We start from the raw sequence: 24,416 nt of genomic DNA, 5'->3' as shown, positions 1-24,416 counted from the left end.
AAATCTATATAAGATCCACCTTTGAAAGGCATATAATTTGCTATATCTAAATATAAACTATTGATTTTATCCTCACCCCAAACTGAACCTCTATTACTCCCGCGTTCTAAAGATTCCTGTAGCCTCTGAATTGTTGTATCTAATGATGTGCTCAATGACATTTTAACCATCAGCTGGTATTTTATACTCATTATTATCAACAACAGTGGGTTTATCAACTGATTTATTATTATCTAGTAAAGTGATCAATTCAGCTTTTCTCATTCGAGAATAACCTCTCAGCCCACTGTTTTTTGCTTGAGCTTTGAATTCTCTAACAGTCTGGGGTTTGTTGTATTCCAAACCGAGTAAATCGATCAATTCAGCATTTCTCAATCGAGAATATCCATGTAGACCACGTTGTTTTGCCAAAGCCTTCAACTCTCTGACAAAAACCATTGTGATTTAATGGTATATACAAAAAGATTCAAATGTCTCAATGGTTGTTTTTCATATCTAAATATGTATTCTCCCCAACCTATTCCTCTCATTGATGTAATCTCTCTTCCTAGCATAAATAATCTGCTTCCTGACCTTATCAGCACCGTGACTCTTACATAAACAGTAACTACCTTTGACCCCAATCCCACATACAGAACAAACGTAATTTTTAAAACCCTGTCTGATGTAATAAGAGTGGGTACCAGAGTAAATATCCACAGATGGCTTCTGACATTGAATCGATTTCCCCATGAGTGTATATTTGCACAGATTCATGGTTATACACATATCATATAATTTGTCTAAAAGGTAAATCACATATCCACTGGTGAGTCATAGCTGTCATCGCTATTTATAGATTAGTTGATATGTAATAGCTCATATGTGGCACTCGTGAAGAGCAACCTCCTTGTGGTGAGTGCTGGGTAACGCTAATAGCTCTTCCCCCGTGTGGAACCGGGGCAGAATAATTCCACAGCACCCCATTGCTGGTTATACAAGGCGACCAAAGTGGGCAGCCCATTTGCCGTGTGTTGCATCCCTGTGTCGGGGAGGACGGGAATCTGGTAGTTGAGGGCACTGGTTACTGGAACTGTGTTTCTTTGCCCAACACACTACTTCGACCCTCACTTCGCCTAGACGGGTGGTAAGATGGGCCCGGTCTTATCAATCGGCTGGTCATGCCAGGCCCTGTGCGTAATATTGTATATGCACACCTGTGTTGTATTTTACTGTATATTTTGGTCTTGGCCGTGCATAACTTGTGTGTGAATACTCAATTTTTGATTGAATAAATCGCCTAGAGTCTTACGCCAGAAGTTTGACCTCTGTATTCTGTATATCTCCAGTTTCTTGTCATGGACTGAACCTGCCTGGCACTACATCTGGTAGATAAATATAGCTATTCAAGTCACATTTGCTGGAGTATAACATCCCTGTATCCCTGGTGTTTGCATCCTGGATATCCTGTGCAATATAACACTGTCCTTGTTGACACTCGATGGCGGGTGGGGAACAGGGGTGCTGAATTATATTATTTTCATCATGGCTCAACAATCTGGTTCTTCTCAAAATGAAAAAAAGAGACGTCTAGAGGAAATTGAAATTACAACTGGATATATTTCTCAAAATATTGATTCCTGGGCTCGATTCCTGGTTATTGAGGCTGCTGACAAACTACCCATCAAATTGAATCCTTTTGCCATATCTAAGGCTGTGTCTGGGATTTGCGGTGAGGTGAAGAACGTCACCCATCTCCGTAGTGGTTCGCTTCTGGTGGAGTGTGCACGGAGACAGCAATCTCTCAATCTTTTATCTATCTCTACCTTTGCCAATATTGAGGTTGCTGTGTCTGTGCACAGAACATTAAATTCTTGTCGAGGCATTGTTTGTGACAGGGCTCGTTGTCTGTCCGACATGTCTGAAGAAGAAATCGTTACTGAGTTGGGAGACCAGGCCGTTACTGAAGTTAAACGTTTCACAATGAAGAAACAGGTGTCATCACAAACAGTAATACTTATCTCATAACGTTTGCCGGTACATCCCTTCCACAGTCAATTAAAGCAGGTTATTTCCACATCAAAGTGGATGTGTATATCCTCAATCCGCTCTGCTGCTACAAGTGCCAATATTTCGGTCACGGTTCCAAATCCTGTCGTAACTCTGTGGTATGTCATCGCTGTGGTGACAGCCATGAGAGCTCTGACTGTGATCATGATTTGAAGTGTGCAAAATGTTCTGGCCCACATGTTGCTTCGTCAAAATCTTGCCCTGTGTGGCAAATGGAATCTAAAATAATGAAACTCAAATGTGAAAGAAACATATCCTATCTGAATGCCAAAAAACTATTTAAAGATCAGACCACGACTCCATCTACCATTTCCTACTCTGCTGCAGTCTCCCGCTCTGTAGCAACATCCTTTGTTTCGTGCCAGACTGACTTGACATGGGTCAAGTCAGAAAAACCTGTTGCTACTATTCAACTCACTGAACATATTCCTGCCACTCACTCTAGTTCAGGATCTCAAACTGAGATTCAGCCTGAGAAACATTATCAAACGTCTATGAAAGAACCTGTTAATCAGTCAAAAAAAGGGAAAAAGAAATTGAATAGAAAACAAGCACCGATCGTCCCTTCACCTTCAGAGGTTCCTTTACAGAACTCATTTGGGCCTCTGGATATGGAGGTTACTCTGTCCTCACCGGACAGGCGGAGGAGTAGTTCCTCCTCACATTCACGCGAGCGATCTCCAATTGAGCCACCATGACTCAATTGTCCAACATAATACAGTGGAATTGCAGAGGACTTAGGCATAATTTTAATGAGATACAATTATTAATACAGGATTTCAACCGTCAGCATTGTGTCTTCAGGAAACATACCTGAAAACTACAGATCAGTTCACCTTACGACAGTACAATGACCATCATTCATTTTCTCCTCCAGGAGATAAAGCAACGGGAGGCTCTATTATCTTGGTGCGACAGGGGATAATACATAGTCCTGTCCCTCTTAATACCAATCTTCAAACTGTTGCTGTTCGTCTGACTCTGCACATTGCTTTTACGCTGTGCTCTTTGTATATCCCTCCTTCTTCTGATCTTCGACAGTCTGATCTTCAAAGTCTGTATGACCAGCTCCCAAAGCCCTGCATCATCATGGGTGATCTGAACGTACACAACCCGCTTTGGGGAAGTGCAAATACAAGTTCTAAAGGAAAAATCATTGAGGAATTTATTTCTGACAACAACCTGTGTATTTTTAATGATGATTCTGCCACATATTTTAACATCCAGCCACTGGAACTTATTCTGCCCTTGATCTGTCACTCACAGACTCTAACTTGTATAATGAATTTGCATGGTCAGTCCATGATGACCTCTGCGGGAGTGATCATTTTCCCACAATACTTAAAACTGTTAATCCTACTGATGAGCCACCATCATGCAGATGGAACTTTACCAAGGCTAATTGGTCCTTATATGAGGTACTGTGTACTGACACAATAAAACATCACATTTTCCAGAATATTCCAGATCTGATACAGTTGTTTTCGGATTTACTGAATGACATTGCTGACCAAACCATTCCTAAGTCCTCTGCGAATCCCCATATTTGTAAACCATGGTGTGCAATCAGGCCAGAAAGTGTAGGAAGAAAGCAGAAAAATATTTTCACCCACATCCTACAGTCCATAATTTGGATAAGGTTAAAATTACAAATGCCAAGGCACGACGTGCTTTTAAACAAAATAAGCGACAATCTTGGAGGAACTATGTCTCTAAAATAAATTCCCGTACACCCATGTCCAAGGTGTGGAACATGGTTCAGAAAATAAAAGGCAAATGCTCAAAATCTTCTGTTCATCATCTTAAGGATGGTGATCAGTTATTAACTAATAAAAATGAAATTGCAAATAAGCTTGGAGAAACGTTAGCAAAACATTCTTCAACATCAAATTATGTCCCGGAGTTTCAAAAAATTAAGAAACAACAGGAAAAGATAAAAGTAAATTTCACTTCTGATAATGGTGAAGACTATAATGAAGTCTTCTCATTACATGAGCTACATACCGCCCTTGGGCAAGCTCATGATACTGCTGCAGGGGATGATAATATCCACTACCAGCTTTTAAAACATTTACCTGAATCATGTCTGGAGACACTTTTAGATATTTTTGATCAAATATGGACCTCAGGGGATTTTCCTCCTTCATGGCATAATGCCATTGTAGTCCCAATACCAAAGCCTGGCCGGGATCATACAGATCCCTGTAACTATCGACCTATATCCTTAACAAGTTGCGTATGTAAAACCATGGAACGAATGGTGAATAATAGATTAATTTGGTATCTGGAAACCAATAATCTAATTACCAATATCCAATGTGGTTTCCGCAAAATTGAAGTACTATCGACCATTTAGTACGATTAGAATCCTTTATGAAAAATGCTATTGTAAATAAACAACACATAGTATCAATTTTCTTTGATCTTGAGAAAGCATATGATACTACTTGGAAACATGGCATTTTAAAGGATTTACATGATTTTGGTTTGAGAGGTCGTTTACCTCATTTTATATCCCAATTTTTAACAGACAGACAATTTCAAGTCCGAGTGGGTACCACCCTGTCTGACCATTATAATCAGGATCAGGGTGTCCCACAAGGCAGTATTTTGTCTGTTACCTTGTTTAGTATTGAAATAAATAGTCTGTCCAAGGTTTTAAGTGATTCAGTGGATGGTTCACTGTTTGTGGATGATTTTAATGTATCTTGTTGTGGTAAAAATATGCATACCATAGAGAGGCAGTTACAAATCTGTCTCAATAAAATTGATAAGTGGTCTCTCGAGAACGGGTTCAAATTTTCTAAATCCAAAACCAACTGTATACACTTCTGCAGAAAATATAAGCTGCATAAGGACCCTGAAATATTTTTGAATGGCATCCCTATCAAAGTTGTAAAAGAGGCCAAATTCTTGGGACTCATCTTTGATAGCCATTTAACTTTCTTACCACACATTAAATGCCTGAAAGCACTCGATTTGTTGAAAGTTGTATCAAATTCAAAGTAGGGAGGGGATCAGACAACCCTCCTCCACTTATACAGGTCACTGATCCGTTCAAAACTTGATTGTGGCTCCATTGTCTATGGTGGAGCCTGTAAAAGTAATTTAAAAAAACTTGATACTATCCATCACCAAGGACTGAGGCTTTGCCCTGGAGCCTTTCGCACTTCTCCTATTCCAAGTCTGTCTGTTGAAACGGATGAGCCTTCTCTTAAACAACGCCGTTTGAAACTATCTTTACAATACATCACTAAATTATATTCTAATCAGTCAAATCCAGCTTTTAATTGCGTATTTAATCCTCTCTACGAAGATATTTACAATAACAAATCATCTCTTGTTCCACCACTTGGAATAAGAATAAAATCAGTCGTTTCTGCTGCGAACATTAACTTTCAAGATATAGCTCCCACACAACTTTTTTCATCACCTCCCTGGCAAATGGTAAGACCAACTATAGATCTCACATTAACTAGTCTTAAGAAATCTGATACAAACCCACTAATTTATCAACAAGAATACAATCAATTATGAAACAATTATGACACTTATAAATCTATATTTACAGATGGATCCAAGGATGGTGGCGCAGTTGCTAGTGCCACTGTCATTGGATCCAGAACAGTATCTTCAAGATTACCCGATAATAGTTCCATACTCACAGCAGAAGCACACGCCATTTTAACGGCACTAAATTATATTAAGAACAAATCCAAATATAAAGAATTCATTATTTTTTCAGACTCACTTTCGTGCCTTCAGGCTATTAAAAATATGTCATGTAAATTGAAATTCTTGAGTTATTTAATGATCTTGCGACTGGCCAATATGACATGGTCTTTTGTTGGTTACCAAGCCATGTTGGGATTGTTGGTAACACACTGGCTGATGCTGCCACAAAAGCAGCACTCAACAAATCTATGACACCACTTCTTTACCATACAGTGATTATAAACCTATAATTAGATCTTACATCCGTGATCTGATTCAAAAGAAGTGGGACACCCAAGTAGGTATCAATAAATTACATGAAATAAAACCAAATACTGGTTACACCTGCTTGGGCTGTCAGTCCAGATTTGAAGAGGTTGTATTAAGATGATGTTGTATTGGTCACTCACGTTATACTCATGAATATTTACTTAAAGGTGAGGATCCTCCGTTCTGTATCCCTTGTGACGACAGAATCACGGTCAAGCATGTCCTGCTTGACTGTATTGATTTTTCCATCACTAGGGATCAATTTTTCAAAGTATCATGTATCAAGGATCTTTTTTATCAGGTAAGTAGTCATTTAATTATTGGTTTTTTAAAGGAAATCGAATTACTACATAAATTTTAATTGATATATTTTGTAAGTAAATAAATAACTTTTACAATTGGTAGAATTATTCAATAACTGAGATTGTTAGCGGCTATATCCTTCATGGGGGTTAAAGTAGTGTAAAATTATTGTCCCCCTGTGAGGGTATGTAAGACCACGTCTTTCAAAGTATGTTTATTTCTGCTCGTTTTTAGACGTAGTATATATGTTCATTTATTCTGGCTAGATTTGTCATTAATCCCCAACAGCGGAAGGGATGATGTAAATCCGGCTGGGGTCCATGCAGGTAGCAAAAGTACTGTAAGTCCCCATGGACCCTAGCATGGTGATCCATAGCCCTTTTTTATATTGTACCGTTATATATATTGCTATTTTTAATAGTTGTATGCTAGTTTTAAATATTAATCTGTGATATTCTAGTAATTTTACTGTCCATCGAAGACAGGTTTTAATTTAGTTAAAACATATGTCTTAATAAATGAAATTTCTCATCACGATATGGCTGAAATATTGCCGATGTGACGTAAAGCTTTAACTCACTCACTCACTCACAGCTTATGTGTAGCTAAAAATAGACAGCAGTCAGGGTTATTCATAGATTAGCAGTCAGGGTTATTTATAGATTAGCAGTCATGGTTATTTATAGATTAGCAGTCAGGGCTATTTATAGATTAGCAGTCAGGGTGACATAGCTGACATAGTGTGTTTACAGGTCATAGTATAAATGCTATCTCTCTGTTTTTTTGTTCCTTTGATGGTGTATAAAACTGACTTATTGTTGGTCTCGGTATTGGGTCAAGTTTCTTTCCATAAACAAGGAAGTATTCGTGCATGGCAGATTCAACATCCTTAAACGTTTGAATTGAATGTCCTTGCTTACGTAGTTCTTCATTAATAAAATTTATTCTTAATATCCTATTTCTGGTCCATTGTGACTGGGCTGCTTCAAGTTGTTCTAATGCTTTATTATGTCGTTTACGCTCCTCTTCAACTTCTTTAGCGTTTTATTCCCTCAGAGTAGAAAATAAATAATTACTACCCGAAAAAGCTAGAGCATTATTAATAGCTCTACCGACCATCATCGCAATTGTTGCCATATTCAAATGTTCAATAAAATAAAATATTCAAATGTTTAATTACTTCATTATGTTTTCCGGGATAAGCCCTTGTTTGATGAGCATATCCTTTGTTGCCATTGCTAATCCAATATCCAGAATCATCATACCGATATCATAACCATTAAAATCTAGCTTGGGTGGTGTTGCTTTAGTAATCATTTTAGCTATACGGGCATAGCCAATGGCCAAGCTGCTGAATTATACGTTGCGTTTACCAACATTTTACTGTCTGTAACTGGAGTAGTCTCGCCTTTTATAACATTATATGGGGGGCTAACCTCTAATCGAACTTGTTCATTTGCCTTATTGTGAGAGAGGGTACTAAGCTTGTGAAATCAACTCCTCCTAAAGATTCCAGAGAATATCCCTGACACTCTACACACAAGATGTCAACATGTTGATAATACGCATATCGCAGTCCCGTTTCGTTTCGACTAATTTTGACAGAGTTAGTGCCCCTGTTTTACGAAGCTTCATTTGCCTTATTGTGAGAGAGGGTACTAAGCTTGTGAAATCAACTCCTCCTACAGTTTCCAGAGAATATCCTTGACACCCTACACACAAGATGTCGACATGTTGATGATATGCATATCGCAGTCCTGTTTTGTTTCGTCTAATTTTGACAGAGTTACTGCCCCTGTTTTACGGAGCTTTATTTGGCTTATTGTGAGAGAGGGTACTAAGCTTGTGAAATCAACTCCTCCTACAGTTAAAATGTGCACGTTAAATATATCCATATCACAGTCAGGTTTCATTTCTTTTCATGTTGAGAGAGTTACTGCCCTTTATTTTATGAAGCTCGATTTGCACAACTGTGAGAGAGGGTACTGTTTTTGTGATGTCAACTCCTACATTTTTCAGGGAATATCCCTGACACATGCCACTCTACACACAACATGTGTTATTGATACACAAATCGCAGTTGTTATAAATTTGATTTATTTTAACAGAGTTACTACCCTGGTTTATGATCCTCATTTTTGTCAACTGAAAGATTCTGTGAAATCCAGATAATTTTTCGAAACAATACATTGGATGCATGTATTGTATGTTGTTAATAAACATATGACAATGATGTTCCATTGCTATCAGTTTCAAAAGAGTTATATTGCATCTGATTGTTTACGTTCCATAAAACATTGTGCCTGTTATTGAATCTTACCTCCTCTGTGTATAATGGAGGTAATGATTTTAGTATGTTTGATGCTGTAATGTGTTGGTGTAACAATGGTGTTCATGGTGACCTACTTCCAAGCAGTGAACACCGGTAACATGGGAGATCGTCGAGGTAATCAGGTAACTATTAAACTTTATTTGTAATTTCGGTGTGTGCTTCCTTCCCTCTGATTCACTCCTTTTGTCTCATATCACTGAACACCTTCCTTGTTGTTGAGCTAGATGGTGGTGGATAGTTACTAACTTCAAATGCTTCACTTGATGCTTTTGTCATCACTCCTCATGCATGCATCTCCCATGGCTGAATGGTCACCATAAGTCCATTAATTTCAAATTCATACTTTCAAATTTTAGAATCAATAAAAGTGCGAGAACAGCTCTGCTGAAAGCACTTCTTAAATCTCTGTTAAAAAAAATATGGATAAAACCAGAATTTATTATATCTTTACACCAGTAAGTTTCCAAGTTAAATATTAGGTCTCAATGAGGATACACAAAACTTAATATTTTAATTTTTCACAGAATAATATTGAAGTTAAAGCAGTTTTGAAAGTATAATCTATGTTGTTTTTTTATAGCATATTTACTTCATTTTGTCATTTTCCATGTAAATTTGGTTAGCCACGTAATTGGAATAAATGGCCTCAGCTCCTCATAACAAGCATGTCAATATACCATTAACATCATCAAGCATTATCATCATGTAGTGTAGTTTCCCAATTGACATGTTTGTTTTGAGAAGTATAAGAGTAATTTATGTACATGTTTATCAGTAGATATTTATATCGCAATAGCTGCTTCCATCCATTGTTCTGTTATTTGCTCAACCTATTTTTCTTTGCACTATCCAAAACGGAGTTTTATTCCTAAACAATGTCAGTATATTCATTAGACTTAATTTCTTCATTCCTTAAGTGACTCATTCTGTTTTATTTGAGTATCTGGAAACCTCAATCTAGCAACAAAATGCTAACACTAAAATCATTTATCATTCTCATTTATCCAACATATTTGTAGGTAAACTATTGTATCTGGTCATAGAAACTTTACTGTAATTTTTTTTTTTTTTATAGTTTTCTTCCTTTATTTTCTTTGGCATCAAAGCAACAGATTTGACTTTGACCTTTACATCATGCTCCCTTCTGGATAGACTAAGATTAAAATATTTATTATAAGGCAATGCTTTTAGACTGCTTTCCTTTGCACTTGATAAGACAAACAGTCATGGAAAATACTCTTACCAAACTGTGTGATGGATCCTGACAGAAAAGACAGCCGTATTTAACAAGTTGAGATGGAAGGAACTCCCCAAAAGAAACCTAGAGAGGACCATGACTTCCTTCTCCAGTCAGAGACAGATGATTCCTCATTGGAGACATTTTCTTTGGACAGTCATATCTCAGCAGCATCTGTGACCAGACAACTAACAAGCAAAACTCCTACGAAACCAGCAGCAACTCTGAATGAATCATGGTCTCCAGATAGGATTCCCTCCTCTAGAAGAGAGCAATCAACTGGGTCACTTACCAACATCAGTCCATTTAAGACCTCTGTATCATCCAGTCCTTCCAAGTTTGTTCCAGACTTCTCAGCATCATTGCATGATGCCTTTGAAAAGTCTGACACATTGATCAGAGCTGCCCTATATGATGTCACTGTTGGCAATAAGACTAATGCAACAGAGACCTTGGAAAAGGTCAGAAGAGTTCTGAAGAGCACAGATAGTCGCTCAAGATATCAGTTTGACAAGATTTCCACTGAACATGCAATGTTTCTCCAAAAAGTGAACTCTTTGGAGAGCCAGAACTTGTACCTTCACAGAGAGAATGTCAAACTTAGGGAACAAAGAAAAAAAAATGGATGACCAACTAACCCAGACCCTTGGAGAAACATTTTCTGACCCCTTTGATGACTCTGACAGGTAATATGTTCAAACACATTTGATTTGAATGTTTTTATTTTAAGTCACTTTTATGTATCCAGGAATCAAAGTCTTTGATTTCAGTTCGGTTCAACATAACTTTGCATGAAACAAAATGTACCTTTAATTAAAGCATTCATGTACGAGCTAACATTGTTAGGGCCATTTTTGTTTGATGTATACTAATTGATATAAAAATTTCAGGTTGACCTGAAAAATGCCCAAGAAGGGAAGAGCCAAGGGATCCCACTTCTGGGCTGAAAAGAGGAAGTTGCTGAGAGTAATAACATTTAACCAGTCGTAAAAATATTCTTTTCAGTTCAATATATCTTCATATTCAGTTGAATGATTATAATAGTCTTTCCTTGATGTTATTGCTTGCGAATCGGCATTCTGTTTGTTTTTAAACAGAGATCATCAACATTGGACAACACACCTTCATCAACATCAAGTAGTTTTCCTTTACTTGACATTACACATGACAAGGTATGTAAAGTATCTTACAAAAAGATTAAAAGAAAAAGAATTTGATGTTAAAATGTTTTGTTAATTTGGTTAAATTTCTCTGAGAACCATCTTCCTCACCTACTGTAACAAATGTTGACATTAATCCCAAAAAAAAATCCAAACCTTTGATCAGCTAAAAATAACACAAAAATTAGATCACTAGATTGAGGAAATATTTTTGGATTTACATCCAAAGTTCTTACCATACAGGATCATTATCACTAGAATTTTACACCTTGCCTAATTCTTCAGATATAAGTCAGTATATTTCCTAATGCTAACATTCAAATGTTTGCAGGTGTTATCCACTTCTTCATCAACATTGCAAGGACAGGCTCAGGGCCAGATACATCCTACTCATCTGGAAATATCTACACAAGGCTATCATCCTTCCCATTTGTCAAACCTAGTTGGAAACATTGGAAAAGAGATTCCTGATGATGTTGTTGAGGCAGCATTAAACTTAATTCGAGCTCATGCAGATCCTGCATTAGCCCACATGATAGGTTATTTGATGCCTGCTCAGCTCCAGTTTCTCCTTCAAAATCCTCAGGATGCTCAACAAGTCATTCCTGTTCCTCGTGGACACATGTCGATTAATATCCATTATATATCCCACCACTGGGTGACATCAGTTTTCAACACAAATACAAGGAGAGTAACTGTCTATGATTCTCTGAGATCACATGCTAATCTGTTGGCTGTTTTTCCACAACTTAGGATTATTTATGGGATACAGTCTTTGCAAGATGTACATTATCATATTGTTACTCAGCAGTCTGCTGATCCCATTTGTGGTGCAATGGCAATTGCATTTGCTTTCACTCGTTTCCTTGGACAGGATCCATGCAATCAAAATTACAATATATCATGTGTAAGACAACATCTGCAACAGTGTTTTCTGCAAGGAATGGTGATTCCTTTTCCAACTACAGCCAAGTGTAATGATGTCTTGATGCTAAACTATTTCAGCTTTCAGCAAAAGCAAAGTTCTAGTTTTAATAACAAAAGTACACCATCAAAAAGTAACACTGAAAAGAAAAAGAATTTGAGACAAAATCCAACTTACTTACTTTTGAGAGGGAAAGAGAAACAAAGTGGCGCAAGCAGAAACGTAAATGTTTAAGTGTTAGAGAAAGAGAAAGAGAAAGGGATACAGCTGCACGACAGAGAAAACGACAAGACCAGACAATCACGAAAAGGAGCTTGCGACTTTGACACTAAAAAAGAAGAGACTCGATGAGACAGTGAAGGAGTGGAAAAAGGAACGTGAGACCGTGACAAGAAAAAAGAAAAGGCAGGATGCGACAGTGAAGGAGCAGGAAAAAGAACGTGAAACTATGGCACGAAAAAAGAAAAGACAAGATGCGACAGTGAAGGAGCAGGAAAAAGAACGTGAAACTATGGCACGAAAAGAGAAAAGACAAGATGCAACAGTGTAGGAGCAGGAAAAAGAACGTGAAACTATGGCACGAAAAAAGAAAAGACAGGGTGCGACAATGAAGGAGCAGGAAAAAGAGCGTGAAACTATGGCATGAAAAGTGAAAAGACAGGATGCGACAGTGAAGGAGCAGGTAAAAGAACGTGAAACTATGGCATGAAAAAAGAAAAGACAAGATGCAACAGTGAAGGAGCACGAAAAAGAACGGGACACTATGGCACGAAAAGAGAAAAGACAGGATGCGACAATGAAGGAGCAGGAAAAAGAACGTGAAACCATGGCATGTAAAGAGAATAGACAGGGTTCGACAGTGAAGGAACAGGAAAAAGAACGTGAAACTATGGCACGAAAAAAGAAAAGACAAGATGCGACAGTGAAGGAGCGGGAAAAAGAATGTGAAACTATGGCACAATAAGAGAAAAGACAGGATGTGACAGTGAAACTTCATGAAAATGAACGAGAAACTTAAAAGCGGCGAGAAAAGAGAGTTGATGAGAACTTGAGAGCAAAGGAAAGAAAACAAGACCAGAAAAGTAAACAAAAAAGAAGGATGAAAGAGAGACCCAGTTCTGTGGAGGACTAGATAGGCGACTTCCATCAGAGAGTTTCACAGGGACCTGTTTATTTGTGCTGCTGCTGTAGCCAGTTGTGGTATAAACACAGTGTCCAGAAAAGTACTTCATTTTCAAAAGATACAAATGAAATGGTCAAAAGATGTTTAGGTCTTCAGGGACTTGACTCTTGGATTTGTAGGACTTGTATTAGATACTTGAAAAAGAATAAGATGCCTCCAAGTGTAACAGAAACTAATACTCGTTTTCCAATAATACCTGATCATTTAAACCTGCATCCATTGGAATGGAGATTAGTGTCACCTAGAATTCCATTTATGCAAATATATGAGGCACCTAAAGGGAAACAATTTCGCTTGAAAGGGAACATTGTTAATGTTCCAGTTGACATCTGCACTACAGTCAGTACACTTCCTCGCCCACAAAATAAAAATGACACTATTCAAGTCAACCTCAAACGGAGAATGAGATATGAAAATCATGTTCTAGCACAAAATATCAGGCTACAGAAGGTCAAAGAAGCTGCTGAGTGGCTTGTCAAGAATGGACAATTATATCAACAAATGGGCATCAAAGTCAATCCTGATTGGACACCTGTTGACATTGATATTCAACATGATAATTTCACTGACAACAAAGATGATGACAAAGATGCTGTGTCCTCGGATGACGAATGGTGTGAAGACACAAACAATGATCATCCATTCTGTGGAAATATGGACACAATGTTAACAGCTCAAGACTTTATTGAGGATACTGAGAGAAATCAAGTCTATAGTCTTGCCCCAGCAGAAGGAAATAAACCTATCAGTATTTTCAAAGATCTCTCATTTCCAAATATTTTTGCAGGACAAGCAAGAGCACAGAATAGAGAAGTGAAACTAAATTACTCTGAATTGTGCAAGTCTGAGATCAGACGAAGTGACAGACGTTGTGCAAAGTCAGTGGACACCATTTTCTTTAAGACCAAAAAGGTCCAGATGAATCATCTTCAAGGGAAAGTACAACTTGCATTGAGAAAATGCAAAACAAAAGGACATTCACTGAAAGCTAAGGACTTGAAGGAAGATGATGGGTTTGAAAAGTTGGTACACTTAGATGAAGGGTATAAAGTCTTAAGAACGCTTCGTGGATCTCCACCCTATTTTGAGAAGACCAAGCGTGACTTATTTGCAATGATAAGACAGCCACTCTCTTCTGTAGTTTCTCAGCTGCTGAAACTAGATGGATTCATCTTTTACAGATCTTAAAGAAATTGTTGGACAATGTTGACATTACAGAAGAGGAAGCAAAGAATCTGAACTGGCATGAAAAATGCAGGTTAATCCAGTCAGACCCTGTTACCTGTGCTCGACACTTTGACTATAATGTTCAGTGTCTTATCAACAACTTCCTGTAAAGTCACTTGGCACCATTAGGAGTCATTCAGGATTTCTTTTATAGAGTTGAGTATCAACAGAGGGGATCGCCTCATATTCATATGTTGCTTTGGATCAAAGACAGCCCAAAATTTGAGTGAGTGAGTGAGTATGGTTTTACGCCGCTTTTAGCAATATTCCAGCAATATCATGGCGGGGGACACCAGAAATGGGCTCCAAAATTTGAAGAAGACAGTGATGAAAAGATAACACACTATATTGACAAGATCATTTCATGCTATAGACCTCTTGATAATGAGGACACTCTAGTCTCACTCCAAATTCATAAGCACTCTAAGAGCTGTCAGAAGAAGAAGTTAGTATGTCGATTTGGCTTTCCCATTCCTCCAATGCGACAGACGACTATTTTGCGACCTCTTGAAGAAGCTGAGATACATGATGACAGTTCTGTCAAGACATACCAAAAGCAGTTCAAGAAGATTTCACAAGCACTCAACAAGATGAAAGATGGTGAACAGATTTCACATGAGCAGCTTCTAAAACGTCTACATATGTCAGAAGAGGAGTACATCCTAGCAATCAGGTCATCCCTGTCTTCACTAAAAGTTTTCTTGAAGCGAACTCCTTATGAAATCAGTTACAACATCAATTGCTTGAAGGCATGGCATGCTAATCATGATATACAGTTTGTTTTAGATGTATACGGATGTGCAATGTATACTGAGAGGCACAAATAACGCATACTCAAATTTAAGTTTCATACGTCAAATCTAAATTTAATAATTTCATACTCAAATTTAAGTTGAAATATACAAATGACAATCAATACAAATGACTAATGAAAGATTACACTGATGAATTTCATGAACAGTTACTGTGTGACAAAGAATTAATGTCTATGAAAATGACGTCAAAGGCGAGTGGTGTCAATAAAGAGTGTGTCCTCCTTGTGCAGCAATGCATGCTTGAAGCTGGCGAGGCATTGAGAGACACAGTCGACGAATTACAGCCTGAGGATAATGCCTCCAATGATGCAAAGAGCTTGAGTCAGTTGTTGAACCATATGTTGAGGATTTTGTTGACGTCGGACACGGCGGCCAAGTTCATCCCACAAATGTTCTATAGGGTTCAAATCTGGGGACCTTGAAGGCCCGTCCAACACATTAACATTGTTCTGTTGCAAGAAGGCATCTCTTATCCTGGCAGTGTGGGACCTTGCATTGTCATGTTGAAAGACATGGCGACGTAAACCATGTTGAGTCAGTAATGGCAGCGGAACAGGCTGTAGAACGTTGTTGATGTAACGTCTGGCATTAAGGTTCCCCCGAATAACAACAAGATCCGAGCGGAAATTTGCATTGATTGCTACCCAAACCATAACACCTTCACCTCCAAAACGATCACGTTCAATAACACATGGTTGTGTAAATTGTTCATGTTGGCATCTGTATACACGTAAACGTCCATCAGGGTAGCTGACTGTGAAACATGATTCATCAGAAAAAACAACTTGTCTCCAATCTCTACCACCGAGATTACCTCCACCAGCTGCACATCGCTGCCGTGCTAGCCTGTGTGCCTGAGTCAAGATTTGTCCACGGTAGTGTCGTCGACACCTCAAATTCCTGGCAGCAAGACAACGATGCACTGTACGGTCACTGATGTGTCTTCCACAGAGACCAATTGTTGCATTTGCCGTTGACCTGGCAGACGTGAAGCGATTTCTGAGGTGGCTGTTAACGATTTGACAATCTTGTCTCTGTGACGTCACAGACGGTGCACCTGGTCGAGGACGGTCCCTTACGCTGCCTGTGGTTCTCAACCGCTCATTTAATCTCGATATTGTCGTTTGGTGGCAATGGAAATTAGCAGCAACTTGTTCTTGGGTACGACCAGCATTCAACATCCCCATTGCTTCATTACGCTGATCTTGCGTTAACCGTGGCATTGTGTAGGCAAGTGATGGCAAAATGTCATGGTGTGCATTTATAGGGCCTCGCTTTGAGGTTTGCACGTGCATCATGCCTTTCACAAAATGTGCATCGATCGCAGCATTCCCAGTGATGTGTTGCGTTTTGGTGATTGGCTTCGTTTCCAGAAACAGTTTTTGTTTGCAACCCATCTGACATGTTTACAGTAATAACCAACAATTGACAGTGTCAACAAGGTAAAATGTAAACGGAACTCATATGTTCTTAACAAATTATATCTTAAAATTGAGTATGCGTTTCTAATGCCTCTCAGTATATATTGCATCCTATATTTCCAAGTCACAGCGTGGTATCAGTCTTCTCCTCCAGCAAGCATGCAAGGAAGCACAGACAACCAACCAGTCCATCAGACAGCAAGTACGAGTTATCGGCAACAGATTCCTTAATAATGTTGAACTAAGTGCTCAAGAGGCTGTCTACATTCTTCTTCAGGTGCCAATGCAAAAATCCTCAAAAGAAGCGTTGTTTGTGAACACATCCCCACCAGATGAGCATGTTGTCCTCCTGAAAAGCAAAGAACAGCTGCAACAACTAGAGGATGATGATGACAATATTCAGATGTCAAATATCCTTACACGATACTCCAGTAGGCCAAGGAACATGGAAAGTGTTTGTCTTGCTGAATGGGCAGCTTACTATGACAAATCTGGAACATCTACCACTTTAGGAGAGGAAAACGAAGATGATTTGGTCACTGGTGACCTCACAGAAATGAATAGCAAGAAGAAAACACCTAGGAAACGTAAAGTACCAAGGATATTACGTACAGTAAGATTCAACAAGGATGTTGACCCTGAGAATCACTACAGAGAGTTGTTGATGTTGTATTCTCCATGGAGAGATGAACTCACAGACATCAAAGGCAATGCTGCTTCTTTCACTGAGAGATATGACCAGAAAAAGGAAGAAATAGAAACTGTGAGGAAACAGTATGAGCCAGCAGCTGAAGCTGTATATGCAGCTATTCAGGCAGTCAGTGATGAAATGCAGGACGCATGGGATCAGACTGCTCCATTAACCGAACAACAGGAAGCAGATGATGCTGAAGAAATTCCTGTTGAAAGTCAGATGTACTCATCTTTGAATCCTGGCAATGATCCAATCTACAGTCAGCCAGACATTGGACCGTATCTTGGAATACCCACCACTGATGAACAGATTGAAGACATAGTCCACCATGAAATGTCAGACACTGATTACAGAGATCTAATGCGTAGTCTGAACAGAGAACAGGTAGAGTTTGTGTATGAAACACTTCATCATCTGAAAACTAAAGACAGTCCAGTCTACCACTTCTTAACAGGTGGAGCTGGAGTAGGAAAGTCCAGAGTCCTCAAAGCGTTATATCAGTCTCTGCTAAAACACTTCAACCACCAATCTGGCACTGACTTCAACATGATATCCATATTGTTACTTGCTCCCACTGGAAAGGCTGCCCATTGTGCCCATTAGCTAAACCCTAAGTGGGCCCCATCCTTAAATGGGCCCCAGCCAAAGACATGAGGGGAGATAACTCTAAAGAGTAGACTGCTGGCTGAAAGGGTTTCAGTTAAACCTGACAGACTTGATTTGTAGAAAAATGAATAGTAGTCAGTTAAGAAACATTATTGTTTCATGTTAGTTGTTAACAGTTCAGTAGATTTAAATCTACATTGTGTTTGATTTCAGTAAAAGACACTGAGGATCAAATGTATGTTTACTCCAAAAATGGAAAGGACATTATTATTTGTGATGTATAGTTTAACATCAACAGTTATTCTTTTATTACTAGTTTTTAATGTAAGAGAACTCTCAACTTGCTTTTGTGCTTAACAAAGGGAGATGTGGTATTAGCTAAACCCTAAGTGGGCCCCATCCTTAAATGGGCCCCAGCCAAAGACATGAGGGGAGATAACTCTCACGAGTATGCTGCTGGCTGGAAGCACATGGCTTCAGCCACACTCCTGTACACAGCTACACTTAAGTGAATAAACACACTTGACAAACGAAGACATCTTTGTCATATCGCCACACCCATAACATTCATGGCAATACAGCTCATAGTGCATTAAAGGTTCCTATCAACCAAACACATCAACATAAATCACTTGACAATGACAGACTTAACGCTCTACGAACACAACTGAGAGCTCTCAAAGTGGTCTTCATTGATGAAATTTCAATGGTTGGCAGTTTTCTGTTCAGTTACATCAACTTCCGTCTTCAGGAAGTAACAGGAAGCCCACTGTTGTTTGGTGGAATCAGCAAAGTGTGTGTTGGAGACCTGTTCCAGTTAAAGCCTGTTTGTAAATCCTACATCTTCCTCAACCTGTCAAGAGACTATGGTCCATTGGCTGTAAACCTTTGGAGAGATCTCTTTAAGATCTTCGAACTTAAGCAAATAATGCGTCAGAAAGATAGTTTGGTTCTTGCAGAAATCTTAAATCGTCTGAGGGAAGGCAACCAGACAAAAGAAGACATTGCAAAGTTGAAGGAGAGATATCAGGTATCTCCACCACCCTCTACTACTCACTTGTACATCAGCAATGCCAAAGTAAACAGCTACAATGCAACTGCATTCCTAGAAGCAACTGGTTCAAAGTATACAAAGCCCATGACACAGTGTTAGGCAGTTGCAGCAAGAAACTAAAGACTATCCTTATAAGTATGGTACCTGATGACCCGAAAAAGACCATGCAGTTATACAGTGAATTACAACTGGCTCTTGAATTGAGGTATGACATTTCCATCAATACTGATGTTGCCGATGGCATTACAAATGGAGCTCTTTGTACCCTTAAAAGAGTTGACCTTTTCACAGAGGGTGAGTGAGTGAGTATGGTTTTACACCGCTTTTAGCAATATTCCAGCAATATCACGGCGGGGAACACCAGAAATGGGCTTCACACATTGTACCCATGTCAGGAATCGAACCTGGGTCTTCGGCATGACGAGCGAACGCTTTAACCACTAGGCTATCCGACCGCCCCTTTTCACAGAGGGAGGCAAGTCAGGCATTATATGGGTTCTTTTTGATGATCCCAATATAGGACTGAAAAGCAGAAGTGCTCATAAACACCTGTACAAGGGACCCATTGAAAGAAGCTGGACCCCTATCAAGCAAGTTTCCAGCAATTTCAAAGATGAGTCAATCATTCACAATATATTGCTTGAATGCACGTTCACTCCATAAGCACTATGAAGATGTTTGCAAGGATTACAATGTCAAAGAAGCTAGCATGAACATCTTTCTTGAATCTCGCCTAAGTGATAGAGATTCAAATGAACAGTACCAAATTGAAGGTTTCACCTTGTCCAGGAATGACTCACACCAGACTTCTGGTTCTTACAGACCTCCACATGGTACTGCTGTCTACATCAGAAACTCTGTGAAACAGAAATCAGACAGTCCTAAGTTTATGAATGTAGATGGCATAGAACTATCAGTCTTTCATCTTGCAAGCCCTGTCCCAAACCTCATGATCTGTACAGTCTACAAACCTCCATAGACACCAGTCTCTTCTTGGTGCTCTGCAACAAGTTCATAACATATCAACAACACAATGCTTATGTTTTGGAGATTTCAACATTGACATTAGTGACAACACACAGAATTCTGTTGCTAAACTTTAGACCAGCATATGTCACAGTACGGTTTTCAACAGCTCATAAAAGGCCCTACAACTGATTATGGATGTACAATAGACCATGTCTATAAAAGAGGAACACTTCAGGTTGAGGCAGGAACTCTGGAATGTTTCTTCTCAGATCACAAGCCCTTGGTTGTCAGAGTAGTGTAGAGCAACTTTACCTCAGGTATCAACCATTATAAAACAATGTCATTTAGTCTCTGTTGTGAAAATGTCACAATATCTAACTATAGTTAGTTTCTTTGTACATGTATAAGGCTTTTGTGGAGGGTGAGCTACATCCTTATGGCATTAGCATTCAGACTGGATTACTCCCAACAAAATGTTCTGCACAATTTGTTTCAAATGCAGTGCCATCTACTGTTGTTATTTCATGAAATACAAAGAAAATATAAACTCGCTAAAATAATACATGCGGGGGATGTTGTGCTCTCAGAGCACTCTTGTTTAATTTCTTCATCTGTCATGTTATCAATTTTTTCGATGGTATAATTTTCCCCAAAATATTGGCAACATTTTCCACCGGCTACCAAAGCCGCGAGTCTTTCTCTATGTTTATCTAAAGATTTATCTGCATGTTGATCTGGTTCTTTGAGCATTTGTTCGATGAGTTCATCGCATTCCATAAGGTTATACCTAAGGAGATATTCAAGTCTAACATAATAAAATATGGCATATCCAATACAGCCTGTAATAATAAACTGTTGCGAAAGAATGAGGATTTCAAGCCACATTATGTCATAATAACCACTAATGTTCAATTTATCGTATTTTTGCTATATTTTTGCTATTATTGCTTAGCAGTTGCTATATTTTTGCTTGGCGGTTGCTATAATATTGCTCAGCAGTTGCTACATTTGCCATATTTTTGCCATATTTTTGCTATTTTTGCTATAAATTTGCTATAAATTTGCTATATTTTTTGCTTAGCAGTTGCTATTTTTGCTATATTTTTGCTTAGCAGTTTCTATATTTGCTATATTTTTGCTTAGCAGTTGCTATATTTGCTACATTTTTGCTGAGCAGCTGCTATATTTTGCTAAGCAATTGCATAAGCAGCTGGTTGATCGGTTTCTAATACGAGTTTACAATGCTTCGTTTGCGCTAACAGTTTTCTGACTTGGTATAAATAACATCATTTTCGCGTAGACATTCCTCAGATGAATCTCGGTCTTTGCAATGAAACAGGACTACCCATTTGGTCTGCTCTCTAAGATCTTTCAGGACAGAGTTGTATTTTTGAGTAGGTACTCAAACGCTATGCTGAGTATGCCTTCGGGAGAATGCTAAATATGAAAGCATATCTTTCTTTTTGGTAAGTTCTTTACTTGCACTGCAGTCGTCTATTATGAAAAGGGTTGATTCTCCTTTGTATTTTTTGTGGCATACTCGTAAACAGTCTTGTAAACGATCGCTCGGATCAACTCTGTGTACCCCGGGATCATTCATTACCTAATCTCTCGATAGGTATGTTTTATTAACGCTTATAGCCGGACACAGAATAATAATATTGTCGAAAAACGTCCCCATAATGACTTTCTAAAATATCTAGAATAAAAGCTGTTTTTCCACAACCCGTTTGCTCGCAGATGATAGCACAGTGCGGTTCTTAAGGTAAAAGGTTATTAATAGATCCCTTGCACGAATCGTCCATTCTGTATATTAAGCTGCTCGTCCATAATCACGTACAAATACATGTTTAATTTACCAGCCGCTTCCTGCTGCTTCGTTATCTGTATAGTAACACCCTCGCTAGCATTTTCTATTCTCCTCCCACTGCCATGTAGTTGGTCATCGTCCGTTGTTCGCATGTCGAGCCATAGCGCATACTTCGTGGTAAGGAATTCAGCCATTGATCAACCCTGAGAGACAGATCTTTCCCGAACGCGTTAACTTCTGGGCTCCGTTTTATAGAAGGGAGTTTTTTAATCTCATCCCACTGTTGATACGCTAGCATTCCTTGACTATATAGTTGATTAGGAACGCCCTCGATAGTCAATTCTACTTTTGTAAACTTGGGGTTGTAGAACTTCTCGGTATCTCATGCAAATGCTTCAGAGGGGTACTCGAACAACATTAAAATACCCTTCAATGATCTTCAACGTTTAGATTGATATTCCACGTCGTATCTCTTTTGTTCCTTGTGATCTTTCGGTGTCGAAGCATGCGATCGTACAAAATGGCTAAACTTCCGGTATACTGGTTACGAATTTGTCTGGCTAATTCAGGATCTGTTATCATATCATACTCCAGTGAGATATTTTCAATAGAATAGCTACAAGGATCTTCAGTAGCTTTGATTACTCTGCTGTAGTCATTATAAGTGAGTTTGTATTCTTATCTATCACCTAGGGATGCTTGATAGAAGGGCATGTGACTATCTAGTAATTCAAAGTTTAGCGGAATATAGAATCAGTTAACTAATGCATCAGCAACGGCCTTACCTCGTACGACGGTACTATCACTACTATTAGCACCCACACACAGTCTCCATTCTTTAGCCGTTCTCCAGAGATCCATGTAACAGAAATATACATCGCTGTCGCCAATACTCAAAACTTCATTACTGCTAATTTTAATCGCGATTTTCTTAAGAATCGCACAACCTATGTTCTGAACGAGCTGATCGGAAGCAATAACAATTTTATTATTATAACCGATCACTTGACCGATCTTAAGTTCCATATTACTCGGAGACATGTATAGTCCTGGCGCATAAACGTAGTCTACTTTGGATTGAGCGTACTGTAATGCATCTTGATAACGTTTTATAGAAGATGGTATGTCAACTGGTGAATTAATAGCATCCTCTACGTTTGCGACAAACTGTTTTTGTGCATTGAGCGCCGTCCCAGAACCAATTATTCCCGTTTGTGTTTGTGATTCCAAGCATTTCCAGGTGGTTGCTCAACCTTTTGGATGGTGAAAGCAACACCACCCTTAAAGTTCATTCGATTGTCTCTCCACTCGTTACTTGAGAGAGCAAAGCTCGGAAGAAGCCGACGTTTTTTTCAATAAATCATCGCTGACTTCTTTAACAGAGTGTGCACCAGCGTACGGAATACCTAGACCACGGTTAACTCCACTCAAGACGCCAATCTTTACTTGTAGAAACATTAAATTCCTGACAAATACGTTTGAATGCCCACCTATTGTACGGATTATTTGATGCATTCCATGCTCGATCCTGCGGTAATGGAGCACTAATTTCTTTATACGTCTAATCTGACATGTGAAATGATAAAACAGATTTATTTAGTTCAAATCCTGGGGCATAAAGAGATACACCACATCCTGTTGTGGTACACCATATGGCAAAGTTTAACTGGTTCTGCCAAAATTGCACTGGATTGTAAAACCAATCATGCACCATTTTATCGCTAGTTGCCGTGACCCAGTACTTTTCAAAGATATCAGGGAATTTAACAAAATAATTATATATAATTAGGACCAGAGGCACTTACTAAAATCGACTGATTAGTAATGTAAGTTGATTTCATATTCAAGTTATGATATAGTATCTTTGTATATTTAATATGTATGTTACACTCCCAGGAATAACAAATGGCCAGTCTATTCAACTGCTTCACACTATCGATAACTCAGCTGGTCAACTTGAAGTCGCTCTCTGCGATGTAACGTATTACCCGCGATGGACCAATATAAATACTGCGAGAAATAATAATAAGATATGGATAAATGGAGACAAGCACACTATACCTGATGGGTATTACAGCGTATGCTCACTCAATGATGAAATTTGTAAGCCTTAGGGAGTTAGTCTCACACAAAATGAGTCGAATGGGATGCTGATTTTAAGCGCTGGAGAAAAGCAAGTAGTTCTTGTCCAGCGCTTAGCAGAAACACTTGGATTTGTAATAGAGGAAGAAAGAATAGCAATAGTAATAAACCCTAACAAAACAGGGCATGGAGATAAATTGACCGATTTGTTTCCTATAAAGAGTTGTGCATCCATCTTGATCAAATAAGCACGACGGATGATATTCAACTCAAAAGTCCTTCAACTCTGCTCAGATCTATTCCAGTGAAAAATGAAAAATATAATAGCGGTAGAACGGAATCTTTCTCAACATTACAATATAAAAAATTAAAGCGGTGAATTATTTCAGACCTCAAAATTTCTGTATTAGATGTAAAACACCAACCTGTACATATAGGATACTTGAGTGTAACACTCCATATTATAAATAATGGTTGATTCATTAGGCCCTGGAACGCATAACTTTAGACAATGTAATACATTTGCGCTTTCCGATCTCGGAGAAACAGAAGGATTCGGTAAACC

General features: G+C 38.6%; 1 protein-coding gene across 1 annotated transcript; it reads left to right on the top strand.

Moving 5' to 3' along the window:
* The first annotated feature begins 1,524 nt into the window (after window positions 1-1,524).
* LOC139479460 (uncharacterized) lies at window positions 1,525-2,747 on the top strand. The gene is made up of 2 exons (XM_071262307.1): window positions 1,525-1,989; window positions 2,415-2,747. The coding sequence occupies exons 1-2, from the start codon at window positions 1,525-1,527 to the stop codon at window positions 2,745-2,747; spliced, it is 798 nt and encodes a 265-aa protein (XP_071118408.1).
* Window positions 2,748-24,416: the final 21,669 nt, after the last annotated feature.

This window comes from Haliotis cracherodii, unplaced genomic scaffold (assembly GCF_022045235.1).
Source record: "Haliotis cracherodii isolate W230 unplaced genomic scaffold, xgHalCrac1.p SCAF_4, whole genome shotgun sequence".
Classification (NCBI taxonomy): Eukaryota; Metazoa; Mollusca; class Gastropoda; order Lepetellida; family Haliotidae; genus Haliotis; species Haliotis cracherodii.
The sequence above is the reverse complement of the archived record's forward strand: the minus strand, read 5'-3'. Positions and strand labels throughout refer to the sequence as shown.

What these genes read in the sequence shown, in the direction of transcription:
- LOC139479460 (XM_071262307.1), top strand. Translation starts at nt 1,525, where the DNA reads ATGGCTCAACAATCTGGTTCTTCTCAAAATGAAAAAAAGAGACGTCTA. An exon ending in AACAGGTGTCATCACAAACA is followed by an intron (nt 1,990 to 2,414) that starts GTAATACTTATC and finishes GTTTCGTGCCAG; the next exon opens with ACTGACTTGACATGGGTCAA.